Source organism: Eptesicus fuscus, chromosome 12, assembly GCF_027574615.1.
Source record: "Eptesicus fuscus isolate TK198812 chromosome 12, DD_ASM_mEF_20220401, whole genome shotgun sequence".
Lineage (NCBI taxonomy): Eukaryota > Metazoa > Chordata > Mammalia > Chiroptera > Vespertilionidae > Eptesicus > Eptesicus fuscus.
The window spans coordinates 14,768,770-14,790,042 of NC_072484.1; the positions used below are offsets into that span (position 1 = coordinate 14,768,770).

At 43.7% G+C, this 21,273-nt stretch overlaps 1 protein-coding gene across 1 annotated transcript in view; it reads left to right on the forward strand.

Moving 5' to 3' along the window:
* The first annotated feature begins 11,122 nt into the window (after nucleotides 1-11,122).
* RALGAPA2 (Ral GTPase activating protein catalytic subunit alpha 2) overlaps nucleotides 11,123-21,273 on the forward strand; it is a 288,867-nt gene continuing 278,716 nt past the window's right edge. The window contains exon 1 of the mRNA XM_028144951.2: nucleotides 11,123-11,394. Coding sequence (XP_028000752.2) covers nucleotides 11,289-11,394 — 106 coding nt within the window. The 5' untranslated portion in view covers nucleotides 11,123-11,288. The remainder of the gene's footprint in view (nucleotides 11,395-21,273) is intronic.

Consider the following 21,273-nt stretch of genomic DNA (forward strand, 5'->3'; position numbering starts at 1 on the left):
TGTGGTCAATTTGCATGTTTGTCTATTATTAGATTAGATAGGACTAGAGGCCCAGTGCACGAAATTCGTGCACAGGGGGGTGTGACCCTCAGCCCAACCGGCACCCTCTCCAATCTGGGACCCCTGAAGGGATGTGACTGCCCTCTCACAATCCAGGACTGCTGGCTCCCAACTGCTCGCCTGCCTGCCTGCCTGATTACCCCTAACCGCTTCTGACTGCCAACCTGATCACCCCCTAACCACTCCCCTGCCAGCCTGATTGCTCCTAACTGCCCTCCCCTGCCAGCCTGGTCACCCCTAACTGCCCTCCCCTGCAGGGTTGGTCACCCCTAACTGTCCTCCCCTGCAGGCCTGTTCCCCCCCAACTGCTCTCCTCTGTAGGCCTGATCCCCCCCAACTGCCCTCCCCTGCAGGCCGAGGTCCTCCCCAACTGCCTCCCCTGCTGGCCTGGTCACCCCCAACTGCCCTCCTCTACTGGCCTGGTCATCCCTAACTGCCCTCCCCTGCAGGCCTGATTGCCCCAAACTGCCCTCCCTTGCAGGACTGGTCCCTCCCTACTGCCCTCCCCTGCTGGCCTGATCACACACAACTGCCCTCCTCTGCTGGCCATCTTTTGGCGGCCATCTTGTGTCCTCATGGGGACGGTCATCTTTGACCACCTGGGGGTGGCCATCTTGTGTGCTGGAGTGATGGTCAATTTGCATATTACCTCTTTATTATATAGGATTATTTAACCCAGATTTACAGAAGGCTATTCATGACCAGAGATGAGATGAAGGGGGGCAGAATTATACAAAGGCAAAGCAAGTGAGGGGCTTTTCTTAATACTTTCTGGAAGTTAAAAATAAAACAACTTCAGCCCTAGTTGGTTTGGCTTAGTGGATAGAGCATCTGCCTGCAGACTGAAGGATCCCAGGTTCGATTCCAACCAAAGGCACATGCCTGAGTTGAGGCTCGATCCCCAGTAGGGGGCATGCAGGAGGTAGCTGATCCATGATACTCTCTCATCACTGATGTTTCTCTCTCTCCCTCTACCTTTCTCTCTGAAATCAATAAAAATATATTTAAAAAATAAAATAAATAAACAAAAAGCCTTCATATTTATCTTATAATGTGTCTTCTTTAGATAGTTTATTCCTAACCAGATATTGAGCTTCTTGGGAACAGGAATTTTGTCTTTTTTATCTCTGTCTATTCAGTGACTAGGAAAAGTGCCTGGCAAAAGGAATCACAATAAATGCTTATTGAATGAAGAAATGAAAAAGAAAAAGGGCTATGAAAAGACTCAATGAAATAAGTTTATTATTTTTATTTTTTAAATGAACATTTAAGTGACAGAGAAAAATGTCAATTGGCATCTTTTGGATAGATTATTAAAGCCAATTTTTTTAGTCTCTGAGGTTTCACTTTGTTGTTTTTTATGACTGTAATAGCTTAAATTACTAATTTGATTTATAACCATCTGAATTATTACTTTAATTTTGGAAAGGACCCATAAACTATTTCTGGGTTTGTTCTTATGATAACCAGATAAAGTAAAATATGTCCTGGAACAAACTGCTGAGTCACACATTTAGACCCATGAGCCCTTGGCCAGCATTTTTAATCCAGTATCATTTGAGGCCCAGAAAGCAGCAGATATTCACCTGGTATGATGGAGGCATCAGTGAAAAAACCCCTCTTTGCCAAGGAGTGTATAACGAGTGAGGAATAAAAGATTCTGGGACATTGCTTCTACCTATTCTGATTGTGTCCAGTGTGAACTTGTAAAACCATAGGAAACCTCAGCTGCATAAACCCCTCCTATTCATCACAGTTAGCAATCAAGTGTGCACATAAATGGACAATTTTAGCAAACAGAAATTATCTTATTCATATTTTCTGGGAATAGGTGAGAAGAGAAAAACAAAATAATACTTACTGAGCATTTTTGTACCAGGCATTGTGGCTCAATTCTTTTTATGCTTATTTACTCCTTAGAATAAATAGTTGAATGCAAGTTTATCTCCATTTTATAGATGAGGAAAACTGAGGCTTGGAGAACTGAGTCATTTAAGATTACACAGCCAGTACAGGGGAAGGACTAGGAATCAGAGCCTTTGCTTTTTTAAAAATTTATTTTTATTGACTTCAGAGAGGAAGGGAGAGGAAGAGAGAGATAGAAACATCAATGATAAGAGGGAATCATTGATTGGCTGCCTCCTGCACATTGAACAGAGCCCACAATCCAGGCATGTGCCCTTGACCAGAATCGAACCTAGGACCCTTCGGTCCACAGGCCGGCGCTCCATCCATTGAGCCAAACTGGCTAGGGCAGAACCTTTGCTTTTGCTGACATGCTAAAAGATCTTTCTCTTGAGGACAGGCACAATGAGCTTAACTGATAAGAAAATTTGTGGCCAGAAGTTGAATTTTTCCATATACTAAAATTAGCATAATACTCATGACAATTATGATTAATATTCAGGCATAGTTTAGTTAATTTGAAAAAAATATCTAATCCTTCCAAACTGAAAAACTCTGGTGAGTGAAAAATTAGGAAATAAAATATATTAACACTTAGGTTTTCTGGAAACTACAGAGCTTGCAGATTTAAAGATCTAGAATGATACCAACTATGAAAGTTAAAAGGTAAGCAAATTGTCTCTTATGGCAATGACTGAGTTTTGAGGAAGAAGTAGTTGAAATTAATTGGGGAAAGCCTACTAGACATTTCTTCTTTATTGCTAGTAGCAGCACCAATTTAGGAGAAAATGAAGGGGGTTTCATAAACAATGAATAATCTGTTTAAGATGAGAAAGCATAAAAGATTTCTAAGAAAAGAAAGGTAGAATTTAAAATTTTGGGAACATAATACATAGTTAAATTGAAAACATCCTACTGAACAACATTCCCAAAATATGCTGACTGAGATATTAATAAAGCAGCAAATGAATGAGTTCATCCATTCAATAAATATTGAATAAATGCTCATCCTGGCCCTGTCTGAGCACAAGCCTGGCAATGAAGAATTGTAGAATTATTTGATAAATATGTACCATCAATGATGATAGGAATTGCAGTTTTTACATAGGCCTTTGAAAGGCCAATTTTCAGTACAATAATTTTTTAAAAAAGACTTGGAAAGTGCAAAACTATGATCACCACAATTTTTAAAAATGTATTTTTATTGATTTCAGAAAGGGAGCAGGAGAGAGAGACAGAAACATCAATGATGAGAGAGGATCATTGATCAACTGCTTCCTGCATGCCCCCCACTGGGGACTGAGCCTGCAACCCAGGCATGTGTCCTGACTGGGAATTGAACCTTGACCTCCTGGTTCATAGGTCAATGCTCAACCACTGAGCCACACCTGCCAGGCATGATCATCACAATTTAACTGTAATAGTTGTTCAGTAAGTATTTGTTGGTTTGAATTTATGTAAATAGTATATCAAAAAATCTAAAATTATGTTCCAGACAACATCAGGAATTGATGAGTGTTTCTGTTTATTCTTTGGGCCTTCTTGGTCTCTCATCTCATTTTCCTTACTTTGCTGTGGTTACTTGGTCACTGTCTTCCTGAACAATCAAATTCAATTTGTATCATCAGGAAAACATTCTGCTTTTCTGGTAAGGGATGGAGGGAGGGAATTATAAAGCTCTAAAGCCCTGAATCTCCCCGAATTAGGATCTTGAAACACATATCCAACTCAGATCAGGTTCCGCATTTGTCACTGAGTAAGGGTCTTAGCTACCTGAGGGTTCTTAAAATCTTGCTTTTTAATGTCTACCTGAAATCATCAAAGGTACAAGAAATGTTTTCTACTTGAAATACTCCCCTTAAAAAATATTTTAAATGTCATTATGGATTCCTGAATTTTTATTTATTCAAAGTGTTGTAATCAATAATAATCATTATTCCTTCTGATGATCAAATTATCCCACATTTGGTCATAAGGAGCCCCTTTAAGCTAGCTCCTATGTTTTAGAGACTTTCGCATTGATCTTTGGGCATAGTATTATGTTCATTCTATAGTTTCCTTCTTCAGACCTGGAATTCGCATTTCTCTCTCTAAAGAGCCCTGTTAACTTTGGGTTGGGAATGATATTTGGAAACCAACCAAGATCTGGGTGTGCTCATTGCCATTGGATACCATTGCTTGTAGGTCCTTTTGGAGATTAGAAGAACAGGAAACACAGCATATAAACACAACATATATGTATTTTTTTGTAAATAAATAAATTGGTTTTAAATTTTATATGGAATTAGGAAAGACCTAATAAGGCAAAATAATCTTAAAAAAGGAAAATATACACTACCTGAAATCAAGACTTACAACAAAGCTTTTAGTAGTCAAGACAGGGCTAATAGTTTAAGGTTAAACAAACCAGGTTAATGTAACAGAACAGGGTTTCCAGAAATAGACACACACACATGTTTACTTGATAATTGACCAAGGTATCAAGTTAATTCAATGGGGGAAAGAAAAGTCTTTTTATAAATATCACAGGAACTACATATCTCTATGGAAAAGAATGAACCTTGACCTGTGCATGTATTTTTTTGGTTGCTGTTAACCCTTACCAGAGGATATTTTTTCCATTCATTCTTTAGAGAGAGTGAATAGGAAGGGGAGGAGGGGGAGAGAGAGACACAGGGATTGGTTGCCTCCCACATGTGCCCTGATCGTGGCTGGGGATCAAAGTTACAACCCAGGCCCTAGCCGGTTTGGCTCAGTGAATATAGCATCAGCCTGTGGACTGAAGGGTCCTGGGTTCGATTCTGGACAAGGGCACATGCCTTGGTGGTGGGCTCAATTCCCAGTAGGGGGCATGTAGGAGGCATCCAATCAATGATTCTCTCTCATCACTGATGTTTCTATCTCTCTCTCCCTCTCCCTTCCTCTCTGAAATCAATAAAAATATATTTTAAAACAAGTTACAACCCAGGTACATGCTCTTAACCAGGAATCGAACCCCAGACCCTTCAGTTTGTGGACTGACACTCCAACCACTGAGCACACCGGCCAGGGCCTGTTTATATATTTTTAAATCACGAGTTCAAATTGATACTTATAGGTAAAATTTAATTTTATAGTTTTTATTCAATTTCCTTGATTTTGATATTTGTGTGTCTCTTTTCTTGTACACTGAAAATCTTAGTGCTAATAACACGTAATATTTCTTTGCAGATCTTTTTTGCCCTTAGAATATCCCTCTATGAGGTACAATCAGAATACTATCTTTTAAAGTCACTTGAAATAATTATTTTATCTATAGAGTTATGTTACCAATTAGATATATGGTTGGGTTCATTTGTTTATTCTGTGTATCTGTTTATTTTCAATTATCAGGTTTTTTCTTTTAATTTAAATTTTGAATATGTAAAACATTTAAATGGTGTAAAAGTCAAAACCAGGCGTCCTCAAACTACGGCCCGCGGGCCACATGCAGGTGTTTTTGCCATTTTGTTTTTTTACTTCAAAATAAGATATGTGCTGTGTGCATAGGAATTTGTTCATAGTTTTTTTTTAAACTATAGTCCGGCCCTCCAACGGTCTAAGGGACAGTGAACTGGCCTCCTGTTTAAAAAGTTTGAGGACCCCTAGTCAAAACTACAAAAAGCTACAGTTTTAGAGAGGACCTTTTGCCATCTCTTATCTGTTCCACTCTGTTCTCCATCCCACTTAAGTAGGCATTAATGATAGTTTTTGATTTATTATTCCAATGTTTCTTTTTGAAAAAAAAAATAAGCAAGTAAATATGTATTTTATGTTCTGGCCATTGCTTTTATACTTAACAATGTACAGGTCAAATGAGGAAGCAAGACATTTCCTCATTTTTTTAATGGTTGCATAGTACTACCACTTTTAGATGTGTACGCATGCACCATATCCAATCAGATCCCATCAGGGGTGGGGAACCTTTTTTTCTGCCAAGGGCCATTTGGATATTTATAACATTATTCTCAGGCCATACAAAATTATCAAGTTAAAAATTAGCCTGCTATATTTGGTCAAACATTTCATTAACTCACCCCTAATGCCTTGGCAGGGCCAGACCAAATGATTTCATGGGCCGGACGTTCCCCACGCCTGCGTTAGACAATCACACTGGGCTCTTTCCGATATCTGGCAGTATTCATTTTCTAGGGCTGCTGCAACAAATGACCACAAACTAAGGGGCTTAAACCAACAGAAGTTTATTTTCTCACAGTTCTGGGATTCAGAAATCTGCAATCAAGATGTTTTCAGAGTTGAGCTCCCTCTGAAACCCCCCAGGGAGATTCTTCCTTGCTTCTTCCAGCTTCTGGTGGCTGCAAAGGTCACTTGGATTGTGGCCACATGACTCCAATCTCTGCCTCTCTTTTCACGTGGTCTTTTCTGTGTCTTCTCTTCTGTTTCTTATTAAAATATTCATTAGATTTAGGGCCTTCCCCCGATAATCCGAGAGGATTTCCCTCAAAATCCCTAATTCAGTTACATCTGCAAAGATGCTTATTCCAAAACTCACACTCACAGTTTTTGGGATTAGAACATTGATATATCAGTTCAACCCATTGTTTACAAATAGTGCTGGGAGGAATAACCTTCCACATGTGGTATCATATTTGTGGAGGTATGGCTTCAGAACAGAGTCTTTCAAGTAGGATTTCTGTGTTAAAAGACAAGGAATATGTAATTTTGCCAAATTCCTCTCCATAGAAGTTGTACTATTTTAGACTCCTATCAGCTATGTTTTTGTATTTCTCTGTTGTCAAAACTTGTTTTTGGTTTTTTCTAATCGAAACGGTATTTCGGGTAGTTTTTAACTCTTGATTACATTATCTTTATGGATTAAAGTGGGACATTTACTCAATAGCACTTATGTGTCTGCAAATTACTTGACACTCTGAACCTCCAGTGATAAATAATTATAGAGAAGTGATGCCTGCAAGGAGTTCACAGTCCAGCAGGAATGATTTTGGAGAGCAATAAAAAATGAGAAGTATTTTTATGTCATATGGAATATACATGTGAGCGAAAAAGCATCAAAATAATTTATGTTTCCAAGAAGTGGGATGCTGGGTCAAACTGAAGCTACATATTTAATTTTTTTAAAAATATATTTTATTGACTTTTCACAGAGAGGAAGGGAGAGGGACAGAGAGCTAGAAACATCGATGAGAGAGAAACATCGACCAGCTGCCTCCTGCACACCCCCTACCGGGGATGTGCCCACAACCAAGGTACATGCCCCTGACCAGAATCGAACCTGGGACCTTTCAGTCCGCAGGCCGACGCTCTATCCACTGAGCCAAACCGGTTTCGGCTACATATTTAATTTTTTGAGGAATCTCCATACTGTTTTCCACAGTGGCTGCACCAGGCTACATTCCCATCACCAGTGCACGAGGGTTTTTTTCCTACATCCTTGCCAGCACTTGTTGTTTGCTGATTTACTGATGGTAGCCATTCTGACAGGCATGAGGTGATACCTCATTGTAGTTTTATTTTGCATTTCTCTGATGCTTAGTGACATTGAGCATTTTTTCATATGTCTCTTGGCCATCTGTATGTCCTCTTTTTAAAAGTATCTATTTAGGGCCTTTGCCCATTTTTTAAAAATTGGATTGTTTATCTTTTGTTGAGTTGTATGAACTCTTTATCTATTTTGGAAAGTAACCACTTATCAGATGTATCACTGGCAAATATTCTCCCTTACAGTGGGTTCCCTTTTCATTTTGAAGATGGTTTTCTTTTGCTGTGCAGAGGCTTTTTAGTTTGATTTAGTGCCATTTGTTTACATTTTTCTTTGTTTCTCTTGCCTGCCCTAGGAGATGTATTTACAAAAATATTGCTACATGAGATGTCTGAGATTTTACTGCCTATGTTTTTTTTCTAGGATTTTTATGGTTTCGCAATTTACATTTTTAAGTATTTTATCCATCTTGAGTTTATTCTTGTGTACAGTGTAAGTTGGCGGCCTAGTTTCATTGTTTGCATGTACCTGTCCAATGTTCCCAACACCATTTATTGAAGAGACTATCTTTACTCCATGGTATAGTCTTGTCAAATATTAATTATGCTAAGCAAAATAAGCCAGTCAGAGAAAGATAAATATCACAAGATCTCACTTATATGTGGAATCTAATAAACAAAATAAACTGACAAACAAAATAGGTCCAGAGACATGAAGCATGGAACAGACTGACAGATCTCAGAGGGAAGGGTGGGCAGGAAGAGATTAAGCAAAGAACTTATATGCATACTAGAGGCCCGGTGCATGAAATTCGTGCACTGGGGGCAGGGAGGGTCCCTCAGCCTGGCCTGTGTCCTCTCATAGTCCAGGAGGCCCGTGATCGATCGCTCCAAAGAGGTAGGCCCTGCCCACCGGCTAGGGTTCTGTGATGGATCACCGCCGCAGAGGGAGGCCCCGCCCACCTGCCACAGCGCTGCCCCGGGATAGCCTGGGCCTCCCTCTTTGGGGTGATCATGGAGCCCCCCGATTGATTGACCCCCTGCCGGCCACTGGCCTGGGCCTCCCTCTGCAGGGCGATCATGGGGTGATGACCAGGCCCCCAACCAATCACATTGCACCAGCCGTGGCTGGCCTGGTGCCAGTGGGTGTTATAGTGTGGTCATCTGGAAGGTCGTCCAGACGGTCGTTCTGCTGTTTGATCTAATTAACATATTAGCTCTTTATTATATAGGATATGCATAGCCCATGGACACAGACAATAGTGTGGTGAAGGCCTGGGTTGGGGTGGAAACCAGGTGGAGGGGGCAAAGGAAGGGGATTGGGGGACATCTGTAATACTCTCAACAATAAAAATAAAATTTAAAAAATAATTTATGTTTCTTAAATTTTTAGAGAAGACTGGAATCTACATTTTCACCAGTAAGTAGTGGCTAGGTAGGATGGAAGAGGTGAATCTATATGCATGAATGCCTGTTTCTGGTACTACCAAGATTTTTTTTTGTCTTTTCAATTACAGTTTACATTCAGTATTATTTTGTATTAATTTCAGGTGTATAGCATAGTGGTTAGATAATCATATACTTTATAGTGTATCCCCCCCCCCCCCGATATTTCCAGTACCCACCGGGCACCATACTTAGTTATTACAATATTATTGACAATATTTCCATTGACTATTTTGTAACAACCAATCTGTATTTTTCAAAACCTTCAGCTTTTTCACCCAGTCCCCCAATCCTCCTCTCCTCTGGCAACCATCAGTCTGTTCTCTGTATCTATGAGTCTGTTTCTATTTTGTTTGTTCTTTCATATTATTCTATAGATTCCACATATAAGTGAAATCATATGGGTACTATGAAGTTTTGACAATGTCACATGTTCACTGTACACTGCCATTTACCTATTCATTTATCTAGTTATTTTGCCCCTCAACTACATTGTAATCTTTGGAGGTCAGGAGGATGCATTTTTTTTTTTTTTATCCCCAAGGTTTAGACTTATGCCTAATACATAGTAGGTGCTCAATAAATGTTTGTATGTGATAAGTTATTTTATGACAGAAAAATTGAATTGCCTAAGACAAGTGCATCCTATTTTTGTTAAATCAATGTAATAAAAGGTATATTTTTAAAGGAGTCTGGCAATGACTATTGTGACTTACTATGTGTAATCAAGTACAGGCTATGTTGCTCTAACAAAAATATCCAAAAAGCCTTGTTTCCAGAGAGAAGATTTTGTTTTGTTTTGTTTTGTCTCTTGTAACAGTCTTGGAGGGTTTGTGGCTTTGATGGAGGCCCAAACTTGTAAGGACCTTCTGGCATCATCCTGAGTATGGGGCTTCCATCTCTGGATCTGAGACTCATCCATTTTACTGGGTTTATTAATTGTCCATTCCTTTGCATTGCTGAGTAATATTTCTTCAGTATGAATATACTCTAGTTCTATCAATTCTATTTTCACAATTCTAAAAATAGAGGCTCTAACAATTATGAGTTATATTTTGCATGTCTAGATAAAATATGTAGGACCATTTTGGCTTTTTATTTCCTTTTATTTAATGAACTTTTATTGGCCAAAATACTGTGCTCAGTAATGGACACAGAGCTGTGTAAATCCCTGGCTTTTCCTCCAATTTACAGTTCAGCTGAATGAAAAAAGACAGTTGTGTTGTCCTAATCTGATCGAAACTGCGTCTTTTTAAACAGCCAGTTTAAGTACTTACTAAAATGTCAAAATTTGGAGCATCAAAGGATCCAGATGCAGTAGGATCTCTTGTGAGACTATCTTCCTTCTCAGTCTTACCCCATGTTACAGGTACCTGACCTTAAAGGCATACGGGCCCGAGCGTCCGGTCTCTCAGGTTCTATTTCTGGTTCTACTACCGAATTGCTGATAGGGCTTTGCACAACACAGAGAACATGCCCTTTCTACAAAGCAAGAAGCAAGATCCCGTGGAGCCCTCTAAGTGAGGGACTCGCACACTCCAAGTGAGATTGGGTCTCAGAAACCAAGGATCCCTTCATCCAGAGCCTAGACATGCCTTCCCTCCTGCCAAAGCCACGCATTTTAGTGAGAAATTGGAGCTCCGATTTTTGTATGGTCAAAGGGATTTCCATGGGTCCCTGGCTCCTTGGTGTGTGATTCCAGAAGCTAGAACTTAAAATGGTTTGCATTTTAAAAGTCCTGAAACTTTTCTTACTGAGATGTTTCTGCGGTTCACGATGCAGCAGAGGGAACTGCGGTGGGCACATAGAGTAAAGGTAAGGCAGGGCCTCCCGAGGTTGAAGGAGGAAGGCTACTGCCCAACAGCCCAGACTGGAAAGGCGATCGCAGAGCCTCGCCTCCTGAATAAAACTACACTTCCCAGGTGGACTTGCGGCCCACGACGGGGTATGAAGGACAACGCGCTTAGAGCCGGCCCACTGACTCCCATCGTGCCAAAGTCACGCCAGTCTAATTGGAGGGCTCTATCGCGGTGCATCCCGGGACTTGTAGTACAGCGAGAACATGGGGTTAGTTTCTTTGTGACTCGGGGCTCTCCAAGTGGCGCCCTGCGAGGAGTCCCGGCCACGCGCACGTGCGCTGCGCCCGAGGGGCGGCTGGCGCCTCCCGCGGGGCGGGGCCGTCGGTCCCTTGTTGACACCGCCTTCCTGCCCCTCCCCTCTCGGTGCCCGGGCGGCCCGCCCCTCCTTCCTGGAGTCACAGCTGAAGCGGCAACGGCGGCGGCACGGAGAGGGGCGGCCAAGTGGCCCACGCGACACGCGCCGGGCCGGACCCTGTGCTGTGACTCGCGCGGCTCCGGCGCCTCCTGCCCCAGCGGCGGGACCGGGCTTCCCGCGGCGGGATGTTCTCCCGGAGGAGCCATGGGGATGTGAAGAAGTCCACCCAGAAGGTGCTGGACCCCAAGAAGGACGTGCTGACCCGCCTGAAGCACCTGCGGGCGCTGCTGGGTGAGGCGCGCGCCGCAGCCCCGGGGTCGGGGCACTGCCCGCGCGCGGGCGGGGTGGTCGGAGCTGAGACGGGGAGGGCGTGGAGTGGGGGCGGCGGGCGACCGACCCCGTCTCTGGGTCTTGGGCTTGTTCCCGGAAAAGCGGGCAGCCTAGCCCTCCGGTGTGAACTTCCCCCAGGTTCTCACCCGGGAAACCTCGGGGCGGGACTCCCACTGCCGTGACCATCCCTTCCCCAGCAAACACTGGACCCCGGTGCTCCTCGCACACACGTTGGACTGTCATCTCCCCTTCCCGTTTCAAAATTTTTGAGTCCGGGACCCTAAGTAGATTGAGACCTCAAGTGGTCCTTAATTGAACTGTCTTCTCTTTCGCTCCCCCTTCCCCCCTTTAAATTTTATTTTTACTTTTGAGTCTGAGTTCCCAAATAGACAGAGACTCCAAGTGATCCCTGGATACATTTAATTTAACGGTAACATCTCTTCTCATGCCCCTCCTCCCCCCTTTTAAAAATTATCTTTATTTTGGATCTGGCTGCTTGAATTTCTTTGTGCCCTTGGTGTGAAGGGGGCTTTCTGGTGTTTGCTTGGAGGGAGGGGTGACTTTCCTGGGTTCAGGGAGGCCGCTTCTCCTTTATTGCCAGGACGACAGGGATGGCTTTTTGCTCTCTTGTTTCTATGAGACTGCTGGGTGGAGGTTCGGCAGAACCCAGGTGGGCCTGCAGGCGACCTGTGATGCTCATCCCTGTGGGTGTGAAGTGTCCACAAGGCTTCCTGTCACCTGCTGCATGTGGCTGTAACTGGTGTGCTGGGCTGTCTTGGTTTCTGTTTCCTTACTTCCTTAGCCTTAACTTTTGTTTAGGATGAAAACAAAACAAAACTTATCATCTTTGCTGCCTGTAGACTTGTCTGTATATATGTGGACAAAGAAAAGGACACTTTGTTTCTTCTAGATGCCATTTTTTAAAATTTTATTTTATTGTTTAGAGTATTACAAATAGTAGTACATATGTCTCCTTTTTCCCCCCATTGAGCTCCCCCCCCCACATTCCTTCCCCCCCTTCCCCCAGTGTCTTGCGTCCATTGGTCATGCTTATATGCATGCATACAAGTCCTTCGTTTGATCTCTTACCCCCCCACCCCCCAAACCTCCCCTGCCATGTTTATTCTTAAAATGAGCATAAATCACCTGATTTTAGGCATGTAGTCTTAATATGTCTGACTTTTGAGGAAATATGGACTAAAAGAATTCATTTTATATGTGAGAATTTACATGAGATGAAAAGCTGCAAATTATTTTTATTTATAATCTGTGAAGTGCCTCTGAAGGAATAAAAAGAACACACCTGGTTTTGCCAAATGAAGTTCTTCACAATCGTGGATTCTTTGAGATTACACTGTTTTGTTCAGCTTGGAATGAAATGTAAATTAGTTACTGTTGGAGGGATTCATTTTCAAGACCTTTGAAAGTGAAATGTGGTATTCTTGGTAAACTGAACTTTCTACTTCCTGTAGTAAAATACCAGGCGCACACAGGGTGCATTGTGTGGGGGTTTTAGTAGTGACTGATTAACACAGACTGCAGGGACATTTTTGATAAGGAGAGTTGAGCAGTATTTTAAAGCATTTGATACGTTGGGACTTCTTCTGTGGTAGAGAATTTGAACTTTTGTTCTGTCCAAGTCTGGAGATTTAAGTTGGCTATTTTGTAAAGGCAGAATCAATTAAACCGAGATCAGTTTGGTTTCTTAGAGATACACAGTACATTGTTAGCATTGTGAGAAAGTAGTTAGCTGTGTAATTGGGGTTTCACTTTGTATGTGTGTGTGTCTTATTTTGAGGAACTTTTTAAAATCATTTCATTGAACTCATTATGACTTAAATTGTGTACCATGGAGAGGTTCTTTGATATTTCTTTAGGTGTATTTTTGTTATTGTTGTTGTTGATGCATTTGTTTTTTTGGAATGGCCCAATTGACTTGATTACTGTAATCTTTATCTGAAGGGACTAGATCTTTGTAAATGTATCTGAGGAATTCTAGTCATAATGTTTAATGTAAGCTTTCACTTATAACTGATTTAAAGACTTAAAGAAAAATAATGTATTAATACACTAGTTCCTACTACATCACATACCCTACTTGTTTCCTACTTTAAGGAAAAGTCTACTTAGAAAAATAGGTCTCTTGCTCTGAAAAAAATGGGGATTAGCCAAGATCAGGAAAACTATTTGAAGGAGAATAGAAAGTATTATTGTATTTTTATTTGTATACTTATATGATATTCTTGATTTGCACACATTTTATCTTCAAGTGATAATAAAGATGTCATTTTTTTTTTTTTTTACATGCAGGGATGATACTGCTGACCTGATTTGTAGCACAGCTACATGACTTTGGCCTGGTTACTTAGCCTGTCTATGAGCATCAGTTTCTATTCTGTAAAATGGGTATGGTAATGTCTGCTAGTGTGACGTGTAAACTATTTCAGCTTGGAGTAGGCACTTGACAGTTTCCTCTCTCACTACTTGTTTCCATCATTAGTAGGCTAGGAGAGCATTTGATAGGTAGTTTGCCCCACCTCTTCTTATTTTGATAATTGTGATGGACTTGTTCTCTCCATAAAAATTAGTCTGTCTTTAAGACAACTGGCTAACAAAACACAATTAGCTGTGAAAAGTAGAGTATTTCTTGGTATCATGATAATGACTCCAATTAGAACTTGCTTAGCTGCTTTGATCTGGCTGCTTATTGTAAATTGGCCTGATTTGTTTTACAGTGGGGGAAACGGAGACATAGGCAGGCCTCATAAGGGGCCAAGCCATGTACTAAATGGTCTGTATGTGTTTTATTAATTAGAGGAAGAAGAAAGAGCTGTTAGGTCCCCTGACTTCCAGTTCTCCCTACACTGTCTAAATCATTACTGGGAAAGTAAATGAGCAAACAATACAAAACAAAAACAAAAAAGCTTATTGTTTTTTGTCGTGCTCCAGCAAAGGTCTCATGTCTAATTAAAAGTTGACTGCCTACTGAGTCCCAAAAGAGGGTATAGAAATGGCATTATTATAGCAAGAAGAATAGGGTATTAATAAACAATAGTGCACTATGTAATTAGATTACATTTGCTTATGTGGTTTATATGGTAGACTCCATTATAGGATTTCAAGGAGGCTAAAAAGATAACTAAGGGTGGCACAAAAATAGGGGCATCTTGAAGTTTTACTCATGCTACTCCCTGAAGAATGGTTAAACTAGCTCTGTCCAATAGGAATAGAATGTGAACCACATGTGTAATTTTAATTTTTCTAGTAGAGCCGTGGCCAGTATACTCAGTGGTTAGAGCCTCAGCCTGCACACCAGAGGATTTCAGGCAGGTTCGATTCCAGGTCAAGGTCACGTACCTGGGTGGCAGGTTTAATCCCCGCCGCTGGTTGGGGTGTGTGCAGGAGGCAACCAATCAATGTGTCTCTTTCACATTGATGTCTTTCTCTTTCTTTCTCTACCTATCTATCTATGTATCTCTCCCTCTTCCCCCTCCTGTCCACTCTCTCTAAAAATTAATGGGAAAAATATCCTCAGGTGAGGATTAACAAAAAAAGAAAAGGTAAAAGAAAACAAGTGAAATTAACCTTAATAATATGCTTTATTTAACCCCACATGTCTAATATGTAGATTATTAACAGGTAAAATAAAGTATTATTTTTTTTACTTTTTTTTTTTTCATAGCAAGTCTTTGAAATCTAGTGTCTACTCTACACTTACAGCACATCTCAGTTTAGACTGGTCGCATGTCAAGTGCTCAGTGGCCATATTTAGCAAGTGGCTACATACTGGACAGAGCAGGGCTAGAATTTGGGAAAGTAGAGGGGGAGGGCAGTTTCAACTGAGGGAAGATGGAATACATATAGAGTGATGTGGGAAGGTGAGGAACACCAGCCTGCCTCTTCCTCGTGTTCGGTGAGGGAGTGATGGGGGGAATGTTGGGCATAGAGGATGGGTGCTGGAACCCTGGCCCTGAAGGCATCTACGGTGTCAGATAAATGACCAGAGTGCTGTGTAGGCCAGGGGAAGGGTCAGGACAGTGAGTTAGACGGCTGGGGGAGAGGACGGGTTGTGGGGGAGAAGAGGCGGAGAGGAATAGGTGGTCTGACTGGGAGAAGCTGAGGCAGGTTGGGGACCAGATCAGAAAGGGTTTTGTTTGCCTGATTTAGAAGCTCAGATCTTATCCTGCAGGTGAGAGGGCCTCCTTGGAGAATTCTTAGCAGGTCAGATGATAAGTTTTGAGAACTGCTTCTCTGCCCACAGGGCCAGGGAAAATGGATTGGGGCTGATGGGAGGGGTGGCACTGAACACCGGCAGTGACTGAGCAGACAAATGATGAGGGCCTGAGATAAGAAGTTCCATGAATGGAGAGGAGGGGTAGGGAATTAAAGGACCAGGCAGCAGGAGTGATTCTCTAAGTGAAATAATGAAAGTGAAGTTTGCAGAAGCTAGGCGAGGAATGGTTAATCAGAAGGAAAAGAGAATTGGGATCAGAGGCCACAGTCAAGTGAAATCAAGTGACACCAGGATTCGGTCCAAATATTTGGATCCGGAGAGGAGAGAATAGTCTCTCGCAAGTGCTCTATATACTGATAGTGTAACCAGACAATCAGTGGCTCCGTGCTGCCTGTCACTATTTGAGCCAATTAAATAGAGACCGGGTTGAATAATATATGAGCATTTATTCCAGTACTGTCTGCAGTGTGGGAGAGCAGCAGGTCATCCACAGAAATCTGCTCTGCAGCCCCCATAAGCCAGCTGCTTATATAGGGTAAGATAAAGATTACATGGGAAGTAGGGATTACAGGTATGGGAAAGTAGGCTATGCAGGCTGGGGTGGGACTCCATAGTTTGGTCAACAAGGTTGTTAATCTTTCCTTGATAATAGGCAGTTCTTGAATGAGAATGGACTGCATTCAAAGGTTGACTCCCCGGTCCTGGGGGTACACAATTCCCAGCCAGGTCAGAATGTCCTTTCTTTAACCAACACAAGGAAGTCGTGGTTAACAGAGCGTGATTAATATTTCCCATAACCATAGCTAGTCCCCAATATTCTATTTTTGCCCCTAACAATAGAGCAAAATAGAACATTTTGGTATAGATTTTGTGTGTGTGTGTGTGTGTGTGTGTGTGCATCTGTTGCTTTAAGTTCACTTAAAATTTTAATGTTGCCTTTTAAACTTACTTTAATATTAGCATTTCCCTATGTTTTGTTCCTCTCATTTTTTTTAGTAAGTACAAACATTTGTTGAGACTATATACCATAATTTAGCTTAATATTGTTCCCCCAATATAATTTCTTGGATGGTGAAATTGTTTTTTCCCTCCCTCCTCACCCCCCTCCATCTCTCTCCATTATAAATAATACTGCTGTAAACATCTTCAGAAGCTTTTCCTATATTTAGCATTATTTTCTTAGAATAGATTCTATTGAAATAAAATTTCTGGATTTTAGCATGTTTATGACTCGATTCACATTGCTTTCCTAAATGGGCCTGGCCAGGATTTATTGTTTGGTAGGGAGACAGACATGTAAACAGCTACACTTGGTGTTAGCGCCTCAGGGAGGCGGGCTGGAACTGTAGAGGTGGCTGCCAGGTGCAGAGGAGGCAGGGCAGAAAGGCCTCTTGTCGTGGTGACTGTCCTGAGGGAGGCGGGTCTGAGGTGGGTTTGGAACAATGAATATGGGAGTTTCCCAGATGGACAAGTTGAGGGTGAGAGGAGTTTGTGCAAAGGGAATGATGTGGTCCCCATGGACTTAAATGTCCAGTGGCTGTTATCCTGTGGTATGGATAGATATTGGGAATCTAGTGAAGAGTTTTTAAGCAGAGGACAGAGCCAAAACCCATGTCGTCCCTTAGTGAGTGGTCCAAGAATCCCAGTCTCCCTGAGATTTGAAACAGTAGATGCTGAGAGAACAAGGCTCCCTTTCTTCTGGATTGCAAACTGTGAGGATGTAGCCTGGGCTGCAAGTGTTCATCTTTCTATGTGGAGAGCACCTGTCTCAAATTGAATTCCACTCAGAGGGAGGCAGAGCAGAGATGGAGAGTAAGGGCCCAGGGGACCCTGGGTGAGCTGAGGGAGAAAGGGGTGTGTGTGCCATCTCCACCCCTGAGCTTTTCAGTTGCAGGAGCCAGTAACACCCTGTTTTTGCCTTAGTTGGCTTGGCTTGTATTTCTGGGTCTTGCAACAGAAAGAGTACAGATTAATATTCCAGGAAGAGGATGGGAAATTCCAGGTCAAAGATGGATGGTGTGTGTGTGTGTGTAGATGTAGATATGACTTTTATGTTTTTTAAGACTGGGGGAATTTGAGTTACTTATATTTTGGAAGAGGAACTAATAAAAGAGCAAATGAATACAGAGTAGTAATAAAGGGGATAAAAATGGAGGAAGATTGCTCTGCAGTAGAATCAAGAGCATGGGGCAGGAGATCAGGCTTGACTGAGGCCACATGGAGGAAGCAAGAATGGGGTGCTGATTGACCGGGATGTGGAGGGAGCTCTCATGTGACAGGTTCTGTTTTCTCTGTGAAGGTCAGAGGTAAAGTGAACTGCTGAGCTAGTTTTATCACTGTGTAGTGATAGGAACTGAGTACGTCTTGGTCCCTCTTCTGTGTCATATATCTCCTTAAAATAAAGGAAAATTGTAATCTGTAAGGTCTTTTCTTGTTCTTTTGGGATGTGATCTAATAAGTACATTTAATTTATGTATTAAATGCTTGGCCAGAAGAGGGAATATGAATATATGTACATGTATGTGTATACTAGAGGCCCGGTGCATGAAATTCGTGCACGGGGGTTGGGAGTGTGTGTGTGTCCCTCAGCCCAGTCTGCACCCTCTTCAATCTGAGACCCCTTGAGGGATGTCCACCTGCCCTCTCACAATCCAGGACTGCTGGCTCCTAACTGCTCGCCTGCCTGCCTAATTGCCCCTAACCGCTTCTGCCTACCAGCCTGATCACCCCCTAACCACTCCCCTGCCAGCCTGATCGACGCCTAACTGCTCCCCTGCCAGCCTGATTGCCCCTAACTGCCCTCCCCTGCCGGCCTGGTCACCCCCAACTGCCCTCCCCTGCTGGCTTGATCACTCCTAACTGCCCTCCCCTGCCAGCCTGGTTGCCTCTAAGTGCCCTCCCCTACAGGCCTGGTCTCCTCTAACTGTCCTCCCCTGCAGACCTGGTCGCCCCCAACTTCCCTCCCCTTCTGGCCCTATCACACCTAACTTCCCTCCCTTGCCAGCCTGGTTGCCCCTAAGTGCCCTCCCCTGCCGGCCTGGTCACCCCTAGCTGTCTTCCCCTGCAGGCCTGGTTGCCCCCAACTGCCCTCCCCTGCAGGCCTGGTCCCCCCCAACTGCCCTCCCCTGCAGGCCTGGTCACCCCAACTGCCCTCCCCAGCAGGCCTGGTCATCCCCAACTGCCCTCCTCTGCAGGCCTGATCTCCCCCAACTGCCCTCCCTTGCAGGCCTGGTCCCCTCCAACTGCCCTCCTCTACTGGCCTGTCACCCCTAACTGCCCTCCCCCGCAGGTCTGATCGCCCCCAACTGCCCTCCCCTGCAGGCCTGATCGCCCACAACTGCCCTCCCCTGCCAGCCATCTTGTGGTGGCCATCTTTTTTTTTTTTTTTTTTTTATTTCAGAGAGGAAGGAAGAGGGAGAGAGAGATAGAAACATCAGTGATGAGAGAGAATCATTGATAGGCTGCCTCCTGCATGTCCCCTACTGGGGATCAGGCCCGCAACCCGAGCATGTGCCCTTGACTAGAATCAAACCCGGAACCTTCCAGTCCGCAGTCCAATCTCTATTCACTGAGCCAAATCAGCTAGGGCTTGTGGCGGCCATCTTGTGTCCACATGGGGGCGGCCATATTGTGTGTTGGAGTGACGGTCAAGTTGCATATTACCTCTTTATCATATAGGATATATATAAACTAGGGGCTCAGTGCACAAATTCGTGCACCTTGAAAGGAACTATGGGCCACGAGGCTGCAGTGGGCACAGGGGTGGGTCTCGGCCCATCCTCTGCGCCCCCGCCTGGCCCCTCCCACCGTAACCCCTGGTCCTCTGTCTGCCGGCACCCCCACTCCCGCTGTCCACCGCTCCCATGTGATGACGGCTTTGGTCCCTGCTCGTATCTGCTGACAGTGAGGAGCGATTGGGGCTGGCACCGTCAGCGGGTGCGAGTGGCGGCTGCTGCCCTGATTGCCCCGCAGGAGCAGGGGGAGGTGGAGAAGCCCTCAGGGGCGATCAGGGTCGGCAGCGGGTGTGAGCCGTGGAGCCTGCAGCAGGTGTGAGTGGGGCTGGCGCCAGCAGTGGGTGTGAGCACTGGCTCCGGCGCTGGCAGCGGGTGCAAGCAGGGGCATTGCTGGCAGTGGGTGTGAGCAGTGGCTGCCGGTCCTGATCGCCCCTCAGGAGCAGGGGGAGGTGGAGAAGCCTTGAGGGGTAATCGGGGCTGGCAGCTGCCCCTTGCACCCGCTGACGGCACCGAGTGATCAGGGCCAATGCTGGGTGCCGACAGCGGGTGTGAGTGCCGGGCGGGACTGCAGTGCGTGGGAGCAAAGAATTTTTAGTAACCACCAGAGGCTCGCCCCGATGACAGCGACCGGCGCCCCGCCTTGGTCTGGTGACCCTGTTCACCTGCTCCACCATCCCGCTGCGGCCGACGCCCACCATGTTCTGCACTCTGCTGCCTGCTGCCAACGCCCACCATATCCCGCGCGCACCCCCTGGTGGTTCGCGCACGTCATAGCGACTGATTGTTTGGTTGTTCTGCTGTACGGTCTATTTGCACGTTAGGATTTTATAGAGATAGATATGAAGACAGTTTAAGTAGTGCAGATGATGCCCGATAGTAGTATGAAGTGGGACAAAAGAATTTGCTGTGTCCTCAGTGGTCCTCTTTCCTTCCTGCCGCTTTCTGAGGGTGCATCTCCCTTGCTGGGTATGGCTCTAGTATTTAAGGGTAATTTTGATTTTCTCCATTTTTGCCTTAAATGCAACTTAACCCACATAAGAGATAACTTTATTGACTGTATTGGTTTCTGATATTAATGTAGCACTTTATACTTTGTAGAATGGTTTCTCATTTGATCAAAATTGCTGCCAGTTCCTAAAGATTTGCCTTCTGGATTCTTAGGAGAGCTTTGTTTCTGAGATCTAATCCTCATTTCAGGGTTTTAAGTTTTATTTTTAGAAAAGCGATGTTTCATAATCATTTTATATCTTGCTTTAGAAACTGAAACCATATCTGGAAGGCATCTAATACTGTTAGTTATAATATTTTACATTAGATATATACTTTAATTTCCATATTTCAATTGTGGTTTAGTTTTTAAAAATCCCTTTTGAAAAAGATAAGGACCCCACTGATATTGCCTTGTGTTTTATTTTAAAGTGATGGCACGTATTCATTGAGCCTCAACCATGCTTTCAAGGACACATAAGGTGTACTGGTGACATTGCTTGTGTCCAACTCTGGGAGCCATGAGAATGCGCCACTCACCTCTCCTGCTTCGGGGAGCATGATGGCTCCAGCTGCTACCCTTGGATTCACCACTACATTTTAGCCAAACTTGAGCTTCTCTTGGGCTACTCCCGGTCAGTGACTGAGCAAGCAGTACTGATGTGGCCCATTTCTGCGAGACCCAGTTGCCTCTGAAGGGGGGCTCTGATGTGAGAACTCCCCATAGGCCTGACCAAGACCTTCTCAGAAATGTGTTGAAGTCTGAGACTTCCTCCTCCCTCCTTCCTTCCTCCTCTTTCATAGGGGTCAGAAATGCATTGTGGTCTGAAGCCTCTCACTGCTTCTCAGGTCTTCCCTTTTACCCTTCACAGACAGTTCCCCCAA